This window comes from Oryx dammah, unplaced genomic scaffold (assembly GCF_014754425.2).
Source record: "Oryx dammah isolate SB20612 unplaced genomic scaffold, SCBI_Odam_1.1 HiC_scaffold_25, whole genome shotgun sequence".
NCBI lineage: Eukaryota > Metazoa > Chordata > Mammalia > Artiodactyla > Bovidae > Oryx > Oryx dammah.
In genome coordinates, this window is record NW_024070209.1 from 3,906,897 (window position 1) to 3,929,332 (window position 22,436).

At 38.7% G+C, this 22,436-nt stretch overlaps 1 protein-coding gene across 1 annotated transcript in view; it reads right to left on the reverse strand.

Moving 5' to 3' along the window:
• The window catches only part of MGAT4A (alpha-1,3-mannosyl-glycoprotein 4-beta-N-acetylglucosaminyltransferase A), a 126,097-nt gene that overhangs the window by 60,794 nt on the left and 42,867 nt on the right, over window positions 1-22,436 (reverse strand). The window contains exons 2-3 of the mRNA XM_040267639.1: window positions 11,900-12,067; window positions 10,381-10,521 (exon numbers count right to left, since the gene is read on the reverse strand). Of these exons, the coding sequence (XP_040123573.1) occupies window positions 10,381-10,521; window positions 11,900-12,067 (309 nt within the window). The remainder of the gene's footprint in view (window positions 1-10,380; window positions 10,522-11,899; window positions 12,068-22,436) is intronic.

The window sequence follows — 22,436 nt, forward strand, 5'->3', positions numbered from 1 at the left end:
CATATGGCTTCTTCATAAGAAAAGCAATAATGTCAAAGAACTGATAAAGATGAAAGACATTAAACCACACAGTAAAAATGGACAGTAAAGTGTAAACAACAGATTTTATTATACAACTAAAACTCAGAGATATTAAACACATCCTAAAAATTAATGTCTCACATGTTATGTATGAGGCGCCCTAAGGAGGACACAACAGCCCTTCTGTGGCTTTTTTTCCAAATTCATAACCTCAATCTTAACCATGAAGAAACGTCAGACAGATACGAACTCAGGGGATACTCCACCAAGACCAGGAAAGAAAGGATGAGGAACTGTCCTTGACTGGAGAAGACTAAGGAGACCTGACAATACATGAAATACAGGGTCCTGAGTTAGATCCTGGAACGGAATAACAGCGACAACAGTAATCAAATGACAGAATCTGAGTAAGAGCCAAGGTTAACAGCGTTAGTGCTAATTTCCTGGTTATTATACAACAGCTACGTAAGGTGTGAATATTTACAGAAACCAAGTGAGGTAATGTGGAAACTGCGTACTATTTGTGCAACTTTAAGTCTTAAAATTATAGTCAGGTCTACCATAATGCCTGTTTTGAAGCATTCTTCCGACATGATGAATACACTAGAGAACAATTTGAGCATGATGTGGATTTTCTGTTGGCTTTTATGCAATTTCCCCCCCCCGGGACAAACACTTACTAGGTGAGCACAGAAAACTGTACCCATTTGGACTGAGTTCAGAAAAGTGAACCAAGCCGGGTAAAAATAATGCACAGCTGTCTCACTTCACTGCACGCTGAGAACCACGCCCGTCTATTTCTGGTGCTACAACTTTCCACCAGATTTCAGTCCACCCACTTTGCACCACTTCACAAAAACCTTCCAAGCTGCAGTCCCTCTGAAGCCCACTTTAACAAGCAAACCTCAAGTCTTTTTCACAAGGTATTGATGGAATATCGGATTTCTTGTAGTGTTTATGCACTTCTCCTTCACTGAATATGTGTGACATTGTGCCTCTGCTTTTATTAGCTTATCTTTTCTTCGTGTGCAACTGACAGTGTTTTTGAGTGTTGTGATCCTAACCCCATTTTTAGCATTTTATGACACAATTCTGCATAGCACAGTAACATTTAGGAACACATATATTACAGTATTTCACGATGTTTTTAAAAATAACATCTTTCAAAGTCTTAGTATCCTAAGTGTTATATATCAGTGGAGAAGTAGCTTGAAAAATTTTAAATGAAGTTTTAATAATGTAACAATTTATTGGCGATACTGTGCTACAAAATATCAGCTTTTTCCATAATCCAAATGAACTTTTTGGCCAACCCAATACTTAGAGGTCATAGACTTCTAAAGCTAGAAGGAGGCTTAAAGATTATGGATCCATGATTTTACTACCAGGATTGTGCAGTTCAGAATACTAAGGTCCAAATACCTTAAGGGAAACCCCCAAGTATGAATATCATAATCCTCTCTCTCATTCTGGGCTGAAGAGTTTTCAAGGACTCAAAAAAAAGATGTGCTATGTTTGTTTTGAACACACATACTGAACACATTAAACGCAAGGCATTATTCTAGGTGTTAGGGATATAAGAGTGAACAACATAGATAAGGTCCTTGCCTTCAAGAGACCTTTCTTACTGAACACATTCTAGAGGATGGAAAAAGATAAATAATTTTTAATAATCTTGATGTGAAGAGCCAATTCATTGGAAAAGACCCTGATGCTGGGAAAGAATGAAGGCAAAAGGAGAAGGGGACAGCAGAGGATGAGATGGTTAGACAGCATCACCAACTCAATGGACAGGAATCTAAGCAAATATCAGGAGATAGTAGAGAACAGGGGAGCCTGTTGTGCTTCAGTCCACGGGGTCACAAAGAGTTGGACATGGCTTAGCACCTCAACAATAACAACAATAATCTTAAAACATGGTAATGTTAAAAAGAATGTGCAGAGGACAGGGGAAGGAAAGGTACCTCTACAGACAGTACAGTCACAAACAGACTCTCTAATATCAACTGAGCTGGTAATTAACGATGAGAGAAAGAAGATGAAGAAGATGAGGAAACAGCTGGGTGCTGAAGAGAGAGTGGTCTAAAGCTAGTCATGCAAGAGCAAGAATAGAACGCATCCAAAGCAGAATGAGATTAGATTCAGAGGAATCGGTTCAGGATCAGATCACATATAACATTAAATTTAGTTTTAGTTTTGTGCAAGGGAAAGCCATTGTAAGGTGGCAAGTGGGGAAGTGACAGTATCCATTTGCAATTTTAAAAGGTTACCAAACTTTGTGGAGAATAGACACAAAAGTTTAGATGGCATGTTTAAAGAAGAAGCCATTTTCCCCCAATAGACTGTTTCGGACCTGAAATAGATATTCTTTAGTTTAAACCAAGGCACTCAAGATCTCCAAAAGCACTAAAAAGGAAAGTACTAATTTCAGCTAAATCTACAGAATTAAGAGTATCCATGCCAGTGGTAATTCACAAAATGCCATAAAAAAAGGACAGCTCTTTCCTGCCTTCTGGACATGTGGTAAGGTCCTCTTTGTGCATGCTGTCTGCTAAGTCACTTCATGTCTGACTCTTTGTGACCCCACGGACTGTAGCCCACCAGGCTCCTCTGTCCATGGGATTCTCCAGGCAAGAATACTGGAGTATCATACCCTCCTCCAGGGGCTCTTCCCAACCCAAGGATCCAACCCATGCCTCTTATGTCTCTTGCATTGGCAGGAGGGTTCTTCACCACTAGCACCAGCTGAGTGGCTGGGGAACTTGGGGGAGAGGACATGACTAGTAACAATGAGTCACCACCATGTGTAACTCAGGTCCTGGGTACCTGGAACTGTAGTGTGAAATCTTTTCTGCTCAACAGAGCAGCCAGTAACATTTAACACGGCAACTGCTCCATCAGTCTGGATCCTGAGTGGTCAGTGATGCATGAATCCCCTGCTAACCCTAATGAACATGTACTTCGAGCAGAAATAAATAAACCTTCAATTAATTAAATCTGGGGAGTTGTTAATTACCACCACATAACCCAGCCTGTCCTGTTTGCTACAATTCTTCTCCTACGGTTTACAAGGTAAAAATGAAAGTATTCTAAGGGGTCAGAGTTTGGAAGAAAAACGTCAGGAACATGAACAATAAGGCCGTATCATCCTCCTAGTGAGGGCTTCCCTCATGGTTCAGACGGTAAAGAATCCTGCTGGGACTCAGGAGACTTGGTTTCAATCCCTGGGATGGAAAGATCTCCTGGAGAAGGGAATGGCTACCCACTCCAGTATTCTTGCCTGGAAAATCCCATGGACAAGAGGAGCCTGGTGGGCTATAGTCCGTGAAGTCACAAGGAGTCGGACACAGCTAAGCGCAAACGTCATCTTCACGTAAGGAGCAAGGTGAATCGAGTAGCCAAATAGAAATAGAGCCCAAGGGCTGGACTAGGCACTCTGTTCCATTGATTCACTGTCCAATATTTCCCATTCAAGTATGAATTGTGCATCTGTAATACATCTGTAATGTACCAGACAATCTAAAACCACAGTTGTAACTTACAACATAGAAAAGAAACTCTCAGACTTAGAGAAACAACTCATGGTTGCTGGGGAGAAGGATGGGAAGAAGAGGGAGGGAGTTTGGGATAAACATGTACACATGGCGATATTTAAAATGGATAAGTAACAAGGGCCTACTGTATACTACAGGGAACTCTGCTCAGTGTTATGTGACAGACTGGATGGGAGGTGAGTTTGGGGGAAAATGGATACATATATGTATGTATCACTGAGTCCCTTTGCTGTTCACCTGAAACTATGACAACATTGTTAATTGGCTATACCCAAATACAAAATACTGTTCATGAGTTCTCAAGGCAAGAATACTCAAGTGGTTTGCCATTCCCTTCTCCAGTGGACCACATTTTCTCAGAATTCTCCACCATGACCTGTCCATCTTGGGTGGCCCTACACGGCATGGCTCATAGTTTCATTGAGTTAAACAAGGCTGAGCCAAGGACGGAGCCAAAGCAAAAACACAACCCAGCTGTGGATGTGACTGGTGTGGAAGCAAGGTCCGATACTGTAAAGAGCAATACTGCACAGGAACCTGGAATGTTAGGTACGTGAATCAAGACAAATTGGAAGTGGTCAAACAGGAGATGTCAGGAGTGAATGTCAACATTTTAGGAATCAGCAACTTAAAATGGACTGGAATGGGTGAATTTAACTACTTCAGTATTCTTGCCTTGAGAACCCCATGAACAGTATTTTGGTATAGCCAATTAACAATGTTGTGATAGTTTCAAGTGAACAGCTAAGGGACTCAGCGATACAGACATATGTATCCATTTTCCCCCAAAATCCCCTCCCATCCAGGCTGCCACATAACACTGACCATTATATCTACTACTGTGGGCAAGAATCCCTTAGAACAAATGGAGTAGCCATCACAAGAGTACGTGGAGTAGCCATCACAAAATGCAGTACTTGGATGCAATCTCAAAAACGATAGAATGATCTCTGTTCGTTTCCAAGGCAAAACATTCAGTACCACAGTAATCCAAGTCTATGCCCCAACCAGTAACACTGAAGAAGCTGAAGTTGAATGATTCTATGAAGACCTACAAGACCTTCTAGAACTAACACCCAAAAAAGATGTCCTTTTCATTATAGGGGACTGGAATGCAAAAGTAGGAAGTCAAGAAACACCTGGAGTAACAGGCAAATTTGGCTTTGGAATACGGAATGAAGCAGGGCAAAGACTAATAGAGTTTTGCCAATAGAACACAGTGGTCATAGCAAACATCCTCTTCCAACAACACAAGAGAAGACTCTACACATGGACATCACCAGATGGTCAACACCGAAATCAGATTGATTATATTCTTTGCAGCCAAAGATGGAGAAGCTCTATACAGTCAGCAAAAACAAGAGTGGGAGCTGACTGTGGCTCAGATCATGAACTCCTTATTGCCAAATTCAGACTGAAATTGAAGAAAGTAGGGAAAACCACTAGCTCATTCAGGTATGACCTAAATCAAATCCCTTATGATTATACAGTGGAAGTGAGAAATAGATTTAAGGGCCTAGATCTGATAGATAGAGTGCCTGATGAACTATGGAATGAGGTTCGTGACATTGTACAGGAGACAGGAAGCAAAACCATCCCCAACAAAAAGAAATGCAAAAAAGCAATATGGCTGTCTGAGGAGGCCTTACAAATAGCTGTGAAAAGAAGAGAAGAGAAAAGCAAAGCAAAGGAGAAAAGGCAAGATATACCCACTGGAATGCAGAGTTCCAAAGAATATCAAGAAGAGATAAGAAAGCCTTCCTCAGTGATCAGTGCAAAGAAATCGAGGAAAAGAACAGAATGGGAAAGACTAGAGATCTCTTCAAGAAAATTAGAGATACCAAGGGAACATTTCATGCAAAGATGGGCTCAATAAACTACAGAAATGGTATGGACCTAACAGAAGCAGAAGATATTAAGAGGTGGTGGCAAGAATACATAGGAGAACTGTACAAAAAGATCTTCATGACCCAGATAATCACGATGGTGTGGTCACTCATCTAGAGCCAGACATCCTGGAATGTGAAGTCAAGTGGGCTTTAGGAAGCATCACTATGAACAAAGCTAGTGGAGGTGATGGAATTTCAGTTGAGCTATTTCAAATCCTGAAATATGATGCTGTGAAAGTGCTGCACTCAATATGCCAGCAAATCTGGGAAACTCAGCAGTGGCCACAGGACTGGAAAAGTTCAGTTTTCATTCCAATCCCTAAGAAAGGCAGTGCCAAAGAATGCTCAAACTACCGCACAATTGCACTCATCTCACATGCTAGGAAAGTAATGCTCAAAAGTCTCCAAGCCAGGCTTCAATGATATGTGAACCGTGAACTTCCTGATGTTCAAGCTGGTTTTAGAAAAGGCAGAGGAACCAGAGATCAAATTGCCAACATCTGCTGGATCATTGAAAAAGCAAGAGAGTGTCAGCAAAACATCTATCTCTGCTTTATTGACTATGCCAAAGCCTTTGACTGTGTGGATCATAACAAACTGTGGAAAATTCTGAAAGAGATGGGAATACCAGACCACCTGACCTGCCTCTTGAGAAACCTGTTTGCAGGTCAGGAAGCAACAGTTACAACTGGACATGGCACAACAGACTGGTTCCAAATAGGAAAAGGAGTACGTCAAGGCTGTATATTGTCACCTTGCTTATTTAACTTCTATGCAGAGTACATCATGAGAAACACTGGGCTGGAGGAAGCACAAGCTGAAATCAAGATTGCGGGGAGAAATATCAATAATCTCAGATATGCAGATGACACCACCCTTATGGCAGAAAGTGAAGAAGAACTAAAGAGCCTCTTGATGAAAGTGAAAGAGGAGAGTGACAAAGTTGGCTTAAAGTTCAACATTCAGAAAACAAAAATCATGGCATTCAGTCCCATCACTTCATGGCCAACAGATGGAGAAACAGTGGAAACAGTGTCAGACTTTATTTTTTGGGGCTCTAAAATCACTGCAGATGGTGACTGCAACCATGAAATTAAAAGATGCTTGATCCTTGGAAGAAAAGCTATGACCAACCTAGACAGCATATTAAAAAGCAGAGACATTACTTTGCCAACAAAGGTCCATCTAGTCAAGGCTATGATTTTTCCAGTAGCTATGTATGGATGTAAGAGTTGGACTATAAAGAAAGCTGAGTGCCGAAGAACTGATACTGTTAAACTATGGTGTTGGAGAAGACTCTTGAGAGTCCCTTGGATTGCAAGGAGATCCAAGCAGTCAATCCTAAAGGAGATCAGTTCTGGGTGGTCATTGGAAGGACTGATGTTGAAGCTGAAACTCCAATACTTTGGCCATCTGATGAGAAGAGCTGACTCATTTGAAAAGACCCTGATGCCGGGAAAGATTGAAGGCCGGCGGAGAAGGGGATGACAGAAGATGAGATGGTTGGACAGCATTACTGACTCAACGGACATGAGTTTGAGTAAACTCTGGCAGTTGGTGATGGACAGAGAGGCCTGGCCTGCTGCAGTCCATGGGGTCACAGAGTCGGACACGACTGAGCGACTGAACTGAACTGAACTACAAAATAAAACATCTAAAAAAATAAAATAAAACACAGTCATAAGATAGCTAAGGCCACTGCCTCATGGAGTTTATAAATTGACAGAGATATCAACAGTTCTATCAGTTTTCTTCAATATCCAGCAAGTTTTCAATCGAGTACTTATTTCCTTTAAAAATCAAGAACAACATTAATTTGGCATTTCTTCAATTACTCAGTTTATCTTAGTTAAAAACTAAATGACTCATTGGAAACGCATCATAGAGCAACTGTGTGGCTTCCTTTCCTCACAGAACTACCAGTTAGATCTGTGGGAAAAGACGACACCACTGAGCTGCCAAGAAAGCTGTGAAAACCCTAACGGTTTTTAGCTTAGGTACTGGCATATCCCAATGACCTGCGCTGCTCTAAGGTGTGGCAATGAAGCTAAAGGGTCAGACCCGGGGGAAATCTGAAGATGCTATGCTCTGAAGATAAAAAGGCCCCCACACTAAAAAACGCAGGTGTCTCTAGAAGCTGGAAAAGGCAAAGAAAAGGACTTTCCTCCAGAGCTTCCAAAGGAAACACACTCCTGTTGACACACTGATTTTAGGACTTCTGACTTCTCGAACTATAAGATAATAAATTTGTGTGGTCTCAAGTCACCAAGCTTGTGGTAAGGTGTTCCACAGCAACAGGAAACTAATTCACCCATCTTTACCAGTAAACGACCCATTCCTCTGATCTCAGGTCAAATGTAGTTTTCAAGACTAAACTCTTTCATTAATACTCTTTCTATTCATTCTCAAATTATCCTTCATACCATTAACATTGTTTAACTGTACAACTGTTTATATAATTGATTATTTGACTAAAGCATTCTTCCTTTAGTAGAATGAGGATCACGAGACTAGGAATCACATCTGATTTTGTGTAACAAAACTCACACAAGTGCATGGACTTTTTTCGGCTGCTCTGGGTCTTGGTTGCAGCCTGCGTTTGCCACAACCTTTAGCTGTGGCATGTTAACCCTTAGTTGAGGCATGTGGGATCTAGCTCTAACCCAGGCTGCCTGCATTGGGAGCACAGAGTCTGAGCCACTGGACTGCCAGAGGAGTCTCCCCATTGTTTCTTTTAACTTCAGCAAATATTTAAAGAATTACCCACTGTCCTCTACCAATCAGTAATGCCATTCTGATAGGTAACCTGTGGAGGGTCTTTTTTCAACCACCTTGCCCAGCAGTGAGTCCTTCATCTGAAGATGCGTGTGTTTCTTCAATCAAAGAAATTTTCTTCTACTATTTATTTGATTGTTTCTCCCCCTCACTCTCTTTGTTCTCTTTCTCATATTCCTATTAGACAAATGTCAGAATGTTTGTCTGAACTCTTTGTATCCTTTATGTTGCATTCCAGAAGAACTCCACAGCCAGCTCAATCTTTCTGATCACTAATTTGATCTTCAGCTATATCTATCATTATAATAAATATGGAAACTTAAAATACAAATGTCAAAATAAAAACACAAAGATGTTTAACCGATCCTTTTATAAATAGTCACTTATGAGCTGTCACCTCTAATCCCTCTGAAAATATGTCTTAATATTATAGTCTGCTTGCTCTGTGAGTCATTAAGTCATTCATGATGTTGGTTTTCTTAACTATCTGGGAACCCTAGTTATACAAGATGGCCTTTGACCCATCTGTGCTCGCTGTGCCTGTTTATTGCAGATATAAATCTGTGGGAGGATAGGTGGATGTGAGAATTCCTTTCCTGAGGAGGTCAGTAGCTGCCCTGACCATCTTCTCCCCGCCTTACTCTGAGAAGGATGCGCTGGTCTGAGTAGTGATCCTTAATCAGCCTGACCTTGGAAGAACAGAATTGTAAGCAAAAAGTAGTTTTCTTTGATCCGAAACAACTGAAGCTCCTGGGGACTTCTCTGGCAGTCTAGTGGTTAAGACTTTGTGCTTTCAACGCATGGGGAGGAGGTTCAGTCCCATATGCCAAGTGGCATGGCCAAAAAATTTAAAAAAAAAAAAAAAAAAAAGGCTCACTGGGGAGTTCACAAAAAAAATAATTAAAATAAATAAATAAACTGAAGTTCTTCATGTACAGTGCCTAGATAGGTTTTAGGGTTCCACAAAACCCCAGAAATTACATATAAAATTATTTTTCTAGTAGAATGTTTCTAAGTAGAAGGTTAATAGCTTTCCTAACATAACTAAAGGATTATATTACTTTAAAAATATTAAGAACCACTGCCTAAAGATTTAGGAAAAAAGATTTTTAAAGAAAATCTGCAGGTTTTCTTGGTTGTTTTTCCCCAAGTTGTCTGCTTTTTCTATCTTCAGAAAACAGTTTAACCTTAATAAGAATGTTAACTACTGACAGGCTGGTTGACTAAGATTTTATTATATTTATGATGAAAAAAATCTTTAACAAATGGGATAGAAAAAGCAACTTCAAAAAAGAGAGAGAATGTCACATTCGTGAAACAAGAAGAACTGACTATAAAAGCACCTATAGGAGACCTTAGAGGTTTTAAATAACTTTAAAAATACTTCTACTTTCTTTTGATTTGATTCTTATTAATAAATAAATAGTCTAAAACAACAAATGCATGAAATGGCTATGGCATCTTACCCAGATGGTGATTTTTTTTTAATAAACTAAAACTTTTATTAAAGTTTTTCACAAACGGCTCTTTTGCACAAGGATGCTGGTATAAATTAATTTCATTTATAAAATATACAAATACTTAATTTGCTTGTAACTATTTAAATGGAGACTATTCAACTAAGAGTAGTAATGTGCATTTTTCTCTCTTCCTCTTATTTTTAAATTATTTTTTAAGTAGATAAATTAAGATTTTAGTTGGAGTTGCAATATCAAACCCTCAAAAATTAACAGAATGAAGAGACAGAAATGTAGAAGGATACAGTAGACCTGAAAAGCACCATGAACCAACTGAACATAATTAAGATTTATACAATTTTCACACAAGAGTAGGATACAAATTCAAGTTCCCATTGACTATGAACTAGGAGACACTGGAATATATCCAGGGATAAAAGCAATTTTATGGTCTAAAGGCACTGAAATCATACAGAGTGTGTTCTTATTACTGTGGATTAATGTTAGAAATCAGTATCAAAAGATATTTGAAAATAACCTGCATATTTGCAAGTGCAATGTGACATTTACAAAGAGGTATTTGACTTAGCCGTTGAAAGCCTCAGTAAAGTTAATACCACATAATACTCCAAGACACGGTTCTGACCAGCAATACGACTACAATACGAAACAAAATAAACATACCTCCTGTTCGTCCATTTCCAATCTGTACGGCAGGTTGAAGGCTTCCTTCATTTTGCAGTAAGTGAGGCAAATGATAATAAATACTTGGCACTTGAAGAGACTTTTTGCTTGTTAACTCCTTTAATATCTTTAGGGTATCATCTGAAACACAGAAGTATAATCATTCCATGGTAATACCTTACTTTTAGATGTTACAGATGCTACCAAGACAGCAGTGAAAATATATGAAAACCAGAAGAATTTTCTTTCCTAAATTTTTCTCTCATGCTGTGGTGAGTCAGATTTCCATGAGCACTTGCAACCAGAGTCTCACAGAGTCATGATATTGAGAACAGTCTAAATAAAGCTAAAAATGTGAGTTAAAGTCCAATGAGAAGGTGGGACATGAACTCCTCATCTTTGTAATATGTTAGAACTCGAGCCCAGGGGGACAGACTTTAAACAAGTGACCCATTCATAAAATGTAATGATAATAAATACAACCACCACCAGTGGCTTCCACTTTTTTATGCTACTACATTTGCCCAAAATTTCACATGGAAGATTTTTCTTTGAATTCAAGTACAATAATTTAAACAATAGAAGTTGAGAATCTTTGGTACTGTTCATAACTTTTAAATCATTTTTCAGTTTTTATGAGAGGAACCAATGAACCATTTAATGTAATATAAAAATAAAACCTTGATAGGATAAGGAATATTATTTTAAAATTCCACTGAACTAGAACTCAACTTTTGACATAGGAAAGTAAGCAGTAAGGACTGGTAGCCTCGACAATAATTTCATATAGAACAATATGAAAACTCCATTAAAATATTCCAAAAATTCAGAACCAAAAATTCACAGAAGAAATGCAAAAGGACTATCATACATGAAATTCAAGTTTAATCTTATGCTAAAGCAACAACTACAAATCACAAGACAACAATATTCACCTTCAAATTAAATTAGCAGATTATATAAAATATTAAATTGTGGTGATAATATAATAAATGTTTCAGCTATTCAGAACAGCATTAAGAAACCCGAAAACATTTTATCCTATTGTTCAGTAATTTCCCTTTTAGGAATTTAACTTTTATGAATTCAAAGTACCCATTGTAAAACTACGTCTATTTCTTGTAAGTCATATTTAAGAGCACTAATTGCTTCAAATAGCTCGAAGATTCCCCAGAGTTCATCTGAAGTCCATACAAGTCACAACAGAAAGCATCATAAACACCGAGTTAAATTTTAGCCTCATATTGTATGTTTTTAAAAAGATGCTGTTTCTTCACTATTGTTAATGAAACATATATAACTGAAATTTAACTTAATATTACTCTCTTTAAATCAAATTTAGCAATTAATAGAATTGTTTTATAATTAACAACAACAGAAAGAGTTTTGCATGATTTTTCTCTCTGCAGAGGTTAACAAATGCTCGCTGAAAAGCAACCATAGACAGCTTTCAAAGAGAACAGTTCACATAACTCCCTGAAAATATAATCTTTCCATAAAACAAAAACAGTGCCTGTACCTGAAAACTTATTCACTGTATCCTTACTTCTGTTTGTTTCTGCTTCCACACGCTTGAATTGCTGTACAATGGCACTGAGTTCAGAAGAGCGCTGAGAGATTCTATGTTCAGCTATTCGGAGACGCTCTTTCAGGGCAAGAAATTCTCGTTGATAAGCAATCACTTTTTCTAAAAACAAAACTAGACGTTATTAGTGCATTTCTTAAAAAAAAAAACAACAACATAAAAACACCATTATAATCAAAACTGAACTGTAACAGCAAACATTTTAAAGCTGCACTTTTCAGAAACAGATACTCATTTTTGAATTCACTGAGACAGAACTGAAAATAAAAAAGAGTCTGAACTAACACAGTAGTGACAAAGCCACCAGTAACACAGTGCTATCAATATCTGTAAGAATGTGAGCACTTTCTAATTAGCTCTTTGGAAATTTAAAGATAGGGAGAAAAAGACAACGTTTTTGGAACTAACACTTCAAGCATGATACCAACATCATTTCTTAAAAGGTACAGACAACCGTAAAGACCCTATTTGTATGAAAGTAGAGATGAATCACTGAAACTGATGATAATATATCTAATAATATAATGAATATAACATTTATAGCATAACCATCCACTTCCACAGGCTGTTTCTTCTGTACTTTCTATTCAGCAAAAATTTCCCCAGGCCAGACTGGAGTCAAATTCCTAATGCCTAACAAATCACTCAGGTAGATGGTAAGACAACAGTCGATTATTTCAGGGACTTCCCTGGTGATCCATGGCTAAGACTCCGCTCTCCTAATGCAGGGGGCCTGGGTTTGATCCCTGGTCAGGGAACTAGATCCCACATGTTGCAACTAAGAGGCGTAGCCAAAAAGATAAATACAATTTTTTAAAAAGTCAATTACTTGAATTTGAGACAATCACATGTCAGGAAAGCCTACCCTGGGAAATAAAAGGGGGTAAATGTAGACACTGAGATAACAGAACAAGACAGCTCATATATGAAGTACACCATGTATAGAGGCCCCAGGACAGAACTGGACACCAAAATCTAAGAGATCGCAGAAAAGAAACCATGCATTTATCTTGATCAGCCACGCTGAAAGGGAGCTGAGGCTGGTGAGGCAATTTCCACAACCTCATTAAACAAGAGAAATCAGAATGGTTTGGTATCTCTATCAAGCTAGATAATCTAAGACTACTACTAATTTGACATCTAAATGAAACAAATCTTGGAAAGACTACTTTTAATTCATATTGTAATCTCAGTTTTACTTAAGGATGGACTCAGTAAGAAACAGAATTAAGGAATAGAAATCTGCCTATTTCGTAAAGCTAGTCTTAAAAACAGTCAATTGCCTTATTCCTTGTCCCTTACATAAAGGACCACACAGTAAATATCGCGTAAGAATTTTGTGGCAAATAAGGTCTTCCTGCTTAACTGTCATGTTTCCTTGTATTGAACAATGTAAACAGCTTTAGTTTCTTTAATTTGCTAGCTGTAGGAGGGAAGGAAGGAGGCAGGAGTTGTGATCAGGAAAGGGTATACGGGGAGTCTCAAGGTGCCAACAAGGTTCTAGTCATTGGCCTGGCTAGTGGTTATATAAAATTCATTACTATACATTCATGGTCTAGGTACTTTTCCATACATGTACATTCACAACAAAAAAAATGTTATACAAATACTATTCACAAACACAAAACTATTAACAATTATACTTAAGAGGCACTCAAGAGTTAAATGATAAAAAACTATATGCCTAAAAAATTAAATTGAAAAAAATCTATAAGCCTTTTCCTAGAGCCTGTAATGGAAGAAAAAAAATTAATCAGTTATTAATGCTAAGTGGGAAAACCCAATCTTGCAAAAAATAAAAGAGATAAACGCTACCCTAAGCTAAATAATAAATGCACCGCCTTTCAAAATAGCAAAAGAATTTGGAACTTCACTTTTGACATGTCATTCTAAAATTCATGTCGAAGAATGTTTTGAAAAGATCCAAAAAATCTAGAAGCAGTAACAGGGAACTTACTCTGAGATCAGAATGCACTATATGGCTCTAGAAATGAAAACCACGTCGACTGCCAGGTGCAGACAGTGGGGACCAAGGCTGACCACATCAAGCAGACTGTGTCCAAAATTAGCTCGCTTGAACTATCCTGTGAGTTCTTCCCTCTTTACCTCTTAACCACCTACAAGGTACCAAGATAGTGGCTTCTAGACACCTGCCACTAATAAAGGATTAGAACCCTTTGAAGAAATAACTTTAAGATAAACTTGGCGCACACATGGGTCAAGTAAGAAAATGTTATTTAAAAAAGAAAAGCAGGCCAAGGGAATTCCCTGGTGGTGCAGTGGTTAAGACTCTGCACTTTCAACACAAGGCGTTTGATCCTTGGTTGGGGAACTAAGATCTCACATGCTCTGCAGCATGGCCAAAGAAAGAAAGAAAGAATATACTTCAACTTAAAAAACGAGACAGGATATGTCAAAAGGACACAGGAAGCTCCCTGAGGGACTCTCACTGGCCAAATTCAGGGCAATTTAAGTATCAAAACAAAGGAGATCAGTCCTGGGTGTTCTTCGGAAGGAATGATGCTAAAGCTGAAACTCCAGTACTCTGGCCACCTGATGTGAAGAGTTGACTCATTGGAAAAGACCCTGATGCTGGGAGGGATTGGGGGCAGGAGGAGAAGGGGACGACCGAGGATGAGATGGCTGGATGGCATCACCGACTCAATGGACCTGAGTTTGAGTGAACTCTGGGAGTTGGTGATGGACAGGGAGGCCTGCCGTGCTGCGATTCATGGGGTCGCAGAGTCAGACATAACTGAATGACTGAACTGAACTGAATGACTTTTAACTTACTAAATAAAGTATGAATCTGTGAGTCCATTTTAATAAATAACAATCAACAGATGACAGAAAAGTGTTTCTTACAATGGAATGCCAGCTTATAAATTATGAAAAAAGGATGAATGGTAGAAAATCACCCCTTTGCAACTGTCCAAGCAATAACAGATTTGAGTGAGAATCAAACACGGATGCAAGACAAAGAAAGACAAACACTGTATGATACAACTAAATACAAATGACAGAACTGGATGGGATCTGGAACAGAAAAAAAATAAAATGCCATACAGAACACTATTGGGACAAACTAATAGGAGAGAGACTACAGGGACTTCCCCAGCAGTCCAGTGATTAAGACTTCACCTTCCAATGCAAGGGATGCAAGTTCCATCCCATGTCAGGGAACTAAGATACCACATGTGTCATAGTGTGGCGAAAAGTTTTTTTTTTTTTTAAAAAGAAGACTACAGAGTATGCAACATGGTGCATAAATTTTTAAAACTTGACACCTGACTGTAGTAAAGTAAGAGAATTTCCTGTTCTTAGGAAATAAAATTATTCAGGAGTAAAAAGGCATAATTTCCGTAATGTACTTTCACCTGGTTCTGAAAAGAAACAAGTTTCTACAGATGGATAAAACAGTAAGAGGCAACATGTTCACAATATGTAAAATGCATAGAGAAGCTATAACTTCATCTTAGTTGAAACTTTTTAAAAAATAAGACGTTTTTTAAAAGCAAGCAGGAGGATGGGATGGCATACAGGTTCGGTCTTTCAGCAGCTCTTCTGCGGTAGGAGGGATGTGGATCTGGGGCCACTCTCTGCCCTACATGCATGTCTTGGTACTTTTGGGAACTACCTTCCCAGAGGCCAGCCTCACCAAGCAGGGAGACCAGCCAGTACCAGCAGAGGAAAGACCCTCAGTCCAAATTCTAATCTGCCTCCCCTACTTTGAGGTGAAGTGGCCATGCTTTTGAAAAGATGTCTTGGGTTGAGAGTCACACACATTTTCTTTCAGATTCAGGTGCTACGACTACTCTTACTCCACAGCATATAGATAGCTATCAAAGTGCTCAAAATGGGTCATCTCCCTTCTCGTTCCCATCTGTTCTTTGCTTCTAACTCCCCCCTTTCATAATAAAAGTGTTCTCTCTTGGGAGTTTGGGATCAGCTGGTACAAACTATTATAGAGAACAGATAAACAATAAGGTCCTACTGTAGGGCAGAGGGACTTCTATTCAATATCCTGTGATAAACCATAATGAAAAAGAATACTAAACAGGCATGTGTGTGTGTGTGTGTGTGTGTATATATGACTAAATCAGCTTGTTGTGCATCTGAAACTATCACAACACTGTAAATCAACTACACTTTAATAAAATAAACTTTAAAAAGTGTGCTCTCCATGACATCAGAGCAGGTCTACACTACCTAAGTCAAGACTTTGCGCAGTAAAGCTCTCAGCTAGTCCTGCTTGGAATTCCAAGGGATACCACTGACTCTTATAATCAGGGAACAGTTACACATGGTTTTCCTACAACCATCCCTCCCAGGGTATCCTCCACTGTCCACCCGAACACAGGATTACTAGTGACTTCCAGAATTTTCTCCATGCGTATTTTCCATAGTACCTTGGGGAGAGTGGCTTACCAGATCTCAGAAAAAGTTCAAACTCTATCATAATAGAGAAAAAACTCCATCAAACTAGTGATATGTGTTTGACGATGTCCTGTTTTCAATATTACTGACAAAATGTTTATTTTTGTATTTCTTTGAATCATGTCAACCAGTTTTCTATGGGAGAAACTGGCAGGAAGCCATGAGGGAACTTTTACACAACCTTACTGAAAGTCCCTGGTTTGGGTCACTGGTTTGTTTTTATTGAAGACTGAATCTAGTAGCTTCTTTTTTCTTAATTGTAGAAAAGCACATACCCACATTAGACATTAAAAGTATAAATCACATTCTGTGAACCTAAGAATCAGAAACATACAAAATTCCTAAAGAAACCACTTTCATTTCTTCAAATCAGTAATCAAGTCAGTTCTCCAATGAAAAGAGTACCTTTAGGTTTTCAAAGAATTACTAGCTGAACCATATGAAACTGCTGGTGTTTGAACATTTTTTGACCCAAAAAAATGGTAATTTCATACGGTTCAACAGTAATAGCTTCAGACTCGACAATTTAAAAATCTGTAAATAGTACAGGTGAAAAGTTAACACAAGCACTCACTAATAACTAATACCCAATATGTAGTACATAAAAGTCAAACAGAAAACATTTTTTTCATTGTTATCAGCAAGACGTTGGGTGGTACTACTTAATTCTGTGAGCTAACATTTAAAAACTGGCTTTTTATGTTGAAATTAAAATTATCAAAAATTAAACATACTTTTAAATTATTTAATTTTAGTATTTATTAAATAATAAAATTCTCGCACTAGAAGGAAGGTTGACAAACCATCTGATCCATCCCTCTGTTCTTTGGTACTACACTGAACTATTTCATACAGAAAAAATTTTTCTTAGATATATGAAAAACTCCCTGTAACAGACTCTAAAATTTAACAAGCTGCACACTTCAGGAAGTCACTGCTTCTGACAACATTTTATTCCACATTCACCATTCTTATACAACCATTTTTAAACAGAAAGGAGAAGGCCTACATGAAATTATGGACACTTTCCCATGAACAGATCTCTTAGAGGAAAAAAATGAAAGAACTGGATTCAGAAGATAGTTTAGGGGACTAAAAGCCTAGAAAAGTCAAAGGCAGGAGACCGAATGAAACAGGCTAGAAGAACAGAATCTGAAGACGTTTCTAAGGAGAACGGATAGCTAAAAATCACAAACAAGGTGTGGTATCTCACTGCTTATCTAACCTTTTTGTGCGTCAGAACCACCAGAAAGAGCCTGTCAAACATAAAATTCGTGCCCCATCCTCCACAGATTCTGATTCAGTAGGTCTGACATGCATATGCTCAGGTGTGTCCGACTCTGTGATGCTATGAACTGTAGCCCGTCAGGCTCCTCGGTCCCTGAGATTTTCCAGGCAAGAATACTGGAGTGGGTTGCTATTTCCTTCTCCAGTCTGACACAGGGCCTGAGACTTTCTAACAAGCTCCAAGTTGATGCTGAGCCACTGGGTGAGTAGCACTGAGGGACCCAATACTGTCCTCAATGTAGGTCTAGACTCCAGCAGCCTGCAAATTAATGCTGTTCTGCTCCCTACTCCCTTTTCTCCTCACGTAAGAAGCAAAAAGAAAACTCGGGGCCCTCACTGTTATGTAATTCCTTGGGTCCCTAGATCTCTTCTCTCATCTCTCAAGAGATGAGATGTTAAGAGCTCCGAGGAGAAGAGGAGTTCATCCAAAATTTTAGGTCCATAATCCTCAATTCAGGGACTTCCCTGGTGGTCCAGTGGTTAAGAATTCACCTTGCAATGCAGGGGATGAAGGTTTGATCCCTGGTCAGGGAACTAAGATGCCCCATGCCAGTGAGCAACTAACCCCGTGCACTGCAACTAGAGAGCCTGAGCACCACAGCTTAAGGACCCCACGGGCCGCACCGAAGACCCCACGCACTGCAACTAGAGAGCCTGAGCACCACAGCTTAAGGACCCCACGGGCCGCACCAAAGACCCCAAGCACTGCAACTAGACAGCTTGAGTACCACAGCTTAAGGACCCCACGGGCCGCACCGAAGACCCCATGCACTGCAACCAAGACTGACGCAGCTAAATAAATATACCGTTCTAAAAAAAATTCCGAAGTTACACTTGGGGACACAAAGGATTTTGAAATATTCAGCCAACACCTATTTCCAAGGTCTCTTTTAAGAGTTACAGGAATGAACAAGATCATTCCTACTTTTGGAGTCTTTCAGTCAGAACCCATGATATAAACTCGAACTGTGAAGAGAACCTGTACCCTTCTAAACTCAAAAGGGAAAATGGGGCTCACAGATATATAGAATAATATATTTTATTTACATTAAAACAAAGAATATAATTCAATTTGTTCCCTTACATGATGTTTTCACTATGCTTATACAACAGGACCCTAAGTAGTGAATAACAGATATGACACGGTTGAAGAATCTTCTGGAAACATGATCACTATTTGTAATCTGTCCCCTAAAGTAATATAATTATTAATGATGTCATTTGAAACAAAACAAACTTCCAAGTAGAGGTTTAACAGGTAAAAATCTATCCACTGACCTTGTAAAGCACAAAACCTTAAGATACAAAATGATGCTGCATATACCTGTAACCCACATTTTCTTAGAAATATTAATTATCTTCATCTAAATAGTTGCAATCACTTCCCTTGATTTCCCTTGAAGACAGGGTAGTCTCTTTTTAGGAATTTTACTGTCAAGTCCCAAAACCCATTATCATTGTGAAATAAGAATAAAAATAATAATTTGCATAACCTAGGATAAAGGTACTTAGCCATAGCAACAGTTCTTTCTTTCTAAAAAATATAAATGATTTTATGCAACCTGATTTTGTCAAATTCAATAAGCCATAAGGAACTCAGGGTAAAAATCACCAGATGGTTATTAACTATTTTCCTTAAGAACTTAAACTTATTGGCAGACATTTTCCATAAAGGTGTCACCTTGCTCCCAAAAGGAAAAAAAAAAAAATTGTATTCTAAAATATAGGGGCTTCCCTCATAGCTCAGTTGGTAAAAAAAAAAATCCACCTGCAATGTAGGAGACCCCGATTTGATTCCTGGGTCAGGAAGATCCTCTGGAGAAGGGATAGGCTACCCACAACAGTATTCTGGCCTGGAGAATTCGCAGAGTCAGACACGACTGAGTGAAATATATGATGGTATACAGTTTTCTACGAAGAATCTTTCATTTTATCCATTAGAATCATCTTTACTTAAAAACTCTACCCCGTGGACTGGCTCCACTAATGAACGTGCTAGCTAGACATGACTACTCCTTTTACGACCGATTTCATGATTCTTTCTTCCATCTCCTCACTTTCCGCTTTTCCTTATTTTCCCCCTTTTCCCCTTCCTATTCTTCTGTAAAACTCTTTTCAATTCTTCTTCTCTGTGTCTTTTCGGACTTTTCATTTTCAACCACAAACTTCACACCTCTCACTTCTTCTTTCACATATTTATGCTCCCCCATCCACTCCACGATATCCTTCTCTGTCGTCTGTTTCAAATTACCAAGCACTTTATTCTCCAATTGACGTAAATAGGCCAGTTGCCTGGAGACCCTAACTTTGTAGTCTTTTGTGATCTTTAATGAATACAAATGAAAATTTAGGATTTTTCCTTCTTGTACTCATCATGGCAAAGAGAAGAAAACTGCCAGAGGAAAATGTTTCATAATGATTAAGATAAATCAGAACATGAATGTGGTAAACTTGACAATGTTGGTCAATTCAATCATAAAAGTGAAATCTCATACTACAAGTCTTCAGATGACAATATCCTAAATGACTTTTCTCAGGTTCAAGATCAGGATTTCCAATTACAGACCAAAACAGAGTAGACACATTTCTCCCTATCCTTCACACCAAGTGCAATGAAATCCCTGCACATTATATATTAAGTGTACAGAAAACTCTACACAGCAGGAAGAAGACAGCAGACAGAAGAGATCTTGGCACCCAAGAAATTACATAACAGTGAGTGCCCCGAGTTTTCTTTTTGCTTCTTACATTCCAGACTGGTATCAGAGAAGCCAGCATCCTGGAAACACCAACAGGAGGGCACAAAAATTCCCCAAGAAAGTCTCACTCTGTCTAGCCAAAGTCCAAGGATGGCCTAGCAAGACAGAAAAAATGTTCTACAATAACTGTTCTATTTCAGTCAAAGACTATGAAAAAAAAAAAAAAAAAGGTCCCATCTCTGCCCTACAGGCAAAAGCCATGAAGGGAGCCGAGACGTCCACCCCCGCCTAACTGTAACAAGGACACAGACACAAAGACACACACAGACACACACAGACACACACACACACAGACACACACACACACACATGACTGAGTGAGAGGCCAGGACTTTCATTACCTGCAGCAGTAATGAATACCCGTTTGAGGTGTTAGTGGGACCTCTCCCACTGCCAGCTAGAGCGGAATCAGAAGAGGCCAAGTAAGAAGACTGGACTTCTATCCTCACCTGGTGGTAACGAGGTAACATTCCCTTTTCCTCCCCCCAGGAATGGTGTCAGAAGGGGGTCAGTGAAGATGGACAAATTAAATAAGACCCAGATTCTCATAATACCCCCAAATGCCCTGGATACAACTGAAGTCACTTATCATGTATAAACAGACAAAGCTCAACTTGAATGAAAAAGGACAATCAATATATGCCAACACTTAAGGATGACACAGATGTTGGAATTATCTGATAAGGATCTTTAAGCAGCCATCATAAAAATCCTTCAACAGGCAAACTAAATAAACGGAAAAAATAGAAACCTTAAGCTTCAGAAGACATAAATTATAAAAACAAATGAAAATTTTAGAACAGAAAATACAATAGTTGAAACAAAAATCTTAATGGATGAGCTCAAGAGAAGAATGGAGAGGGCCCCCCAAAATATTAGTGAATCTTGAGAAGAATAATCAATATAACCCAATCTGAACAACAAAGTGAAAACAGACTGGAAAAAAACATTAACAGAGCCTCAGAAACCTTTGGAGCTAAAACAAAAGATCTAAAATCTAACATTCCTATCATCAGAGTCCCAGAAGGAAAACAGAGAGGGCAGAGTGGGAAAAATATTAGAAGAAATGATGGTTAGAATTTCCCAAATTTGGCAAGACAAACCTTCATAAAGATTCAAAAAGCTGAGAAAATCCCAAACAGGATAAAGCCAAAGAAACCCATGTCAAAAAAATGCCACAAATAAACATCAAAAAACTAGGAACAAAAAGATCTTGAAAGCAGTCAGAGAGAAACAACACATTATCCACCAGGAAAAAAAAATTTTTGAATGACTACAGATTTCTCATCAAAAACCATGGCAGCCAGAAGGAAGTGGCACTCCATTTTCAAGCACAGATCTTCCTCGAATTGTAACAGAATTACATCCCAATAAAGCCAGTGTAAGCTGAAAACATTGTTAGCAGAAAATGCATTTAATACACCTAACCTACTGAACATCATAGCTTAGTCTAGTCTACCTTAAATGTGCTCAAAACACATTAGCCTACAACTGGACAAACTCATCTAACACAAGCCTATTTTTTAACAGTGCTGAATATTTCAGGTAATTTGTTGAATGTTGTACTAAAAGTGAAGAACAGGATGTTTGTATGGATACAGCATGGTTGTAGGTATATTGGTTATTTATCCTCGTGATCCCACGGCTGATCAGGAGCTGTGGCTCACTCTTCTGCCACTGCCCAGCATCGTGTGAAAGTATTACACTGCATATTCCTAGCCCAGGAAAGATGAAGATTCAAAGTATGACTTCTACTGAATACTTATAGCCTTTGCACCGCTATAATATCAAAAAGAAGACTCCTGAAAGTACCTTGAACAGGAGATCACACCAGTCAATCTTAAGGGAAATCAACCCTGAATACTTGTTGGAAGGACTGATGCTGAAGTTCCAGTATTCTGGTCATCTGAGGCAAACAGCCAACTCACTGGAAAAGTCCCTGATGCTGAGAAAGACTGAGGGCAGAAGGAGAAGGGCGTTTAGAGGAT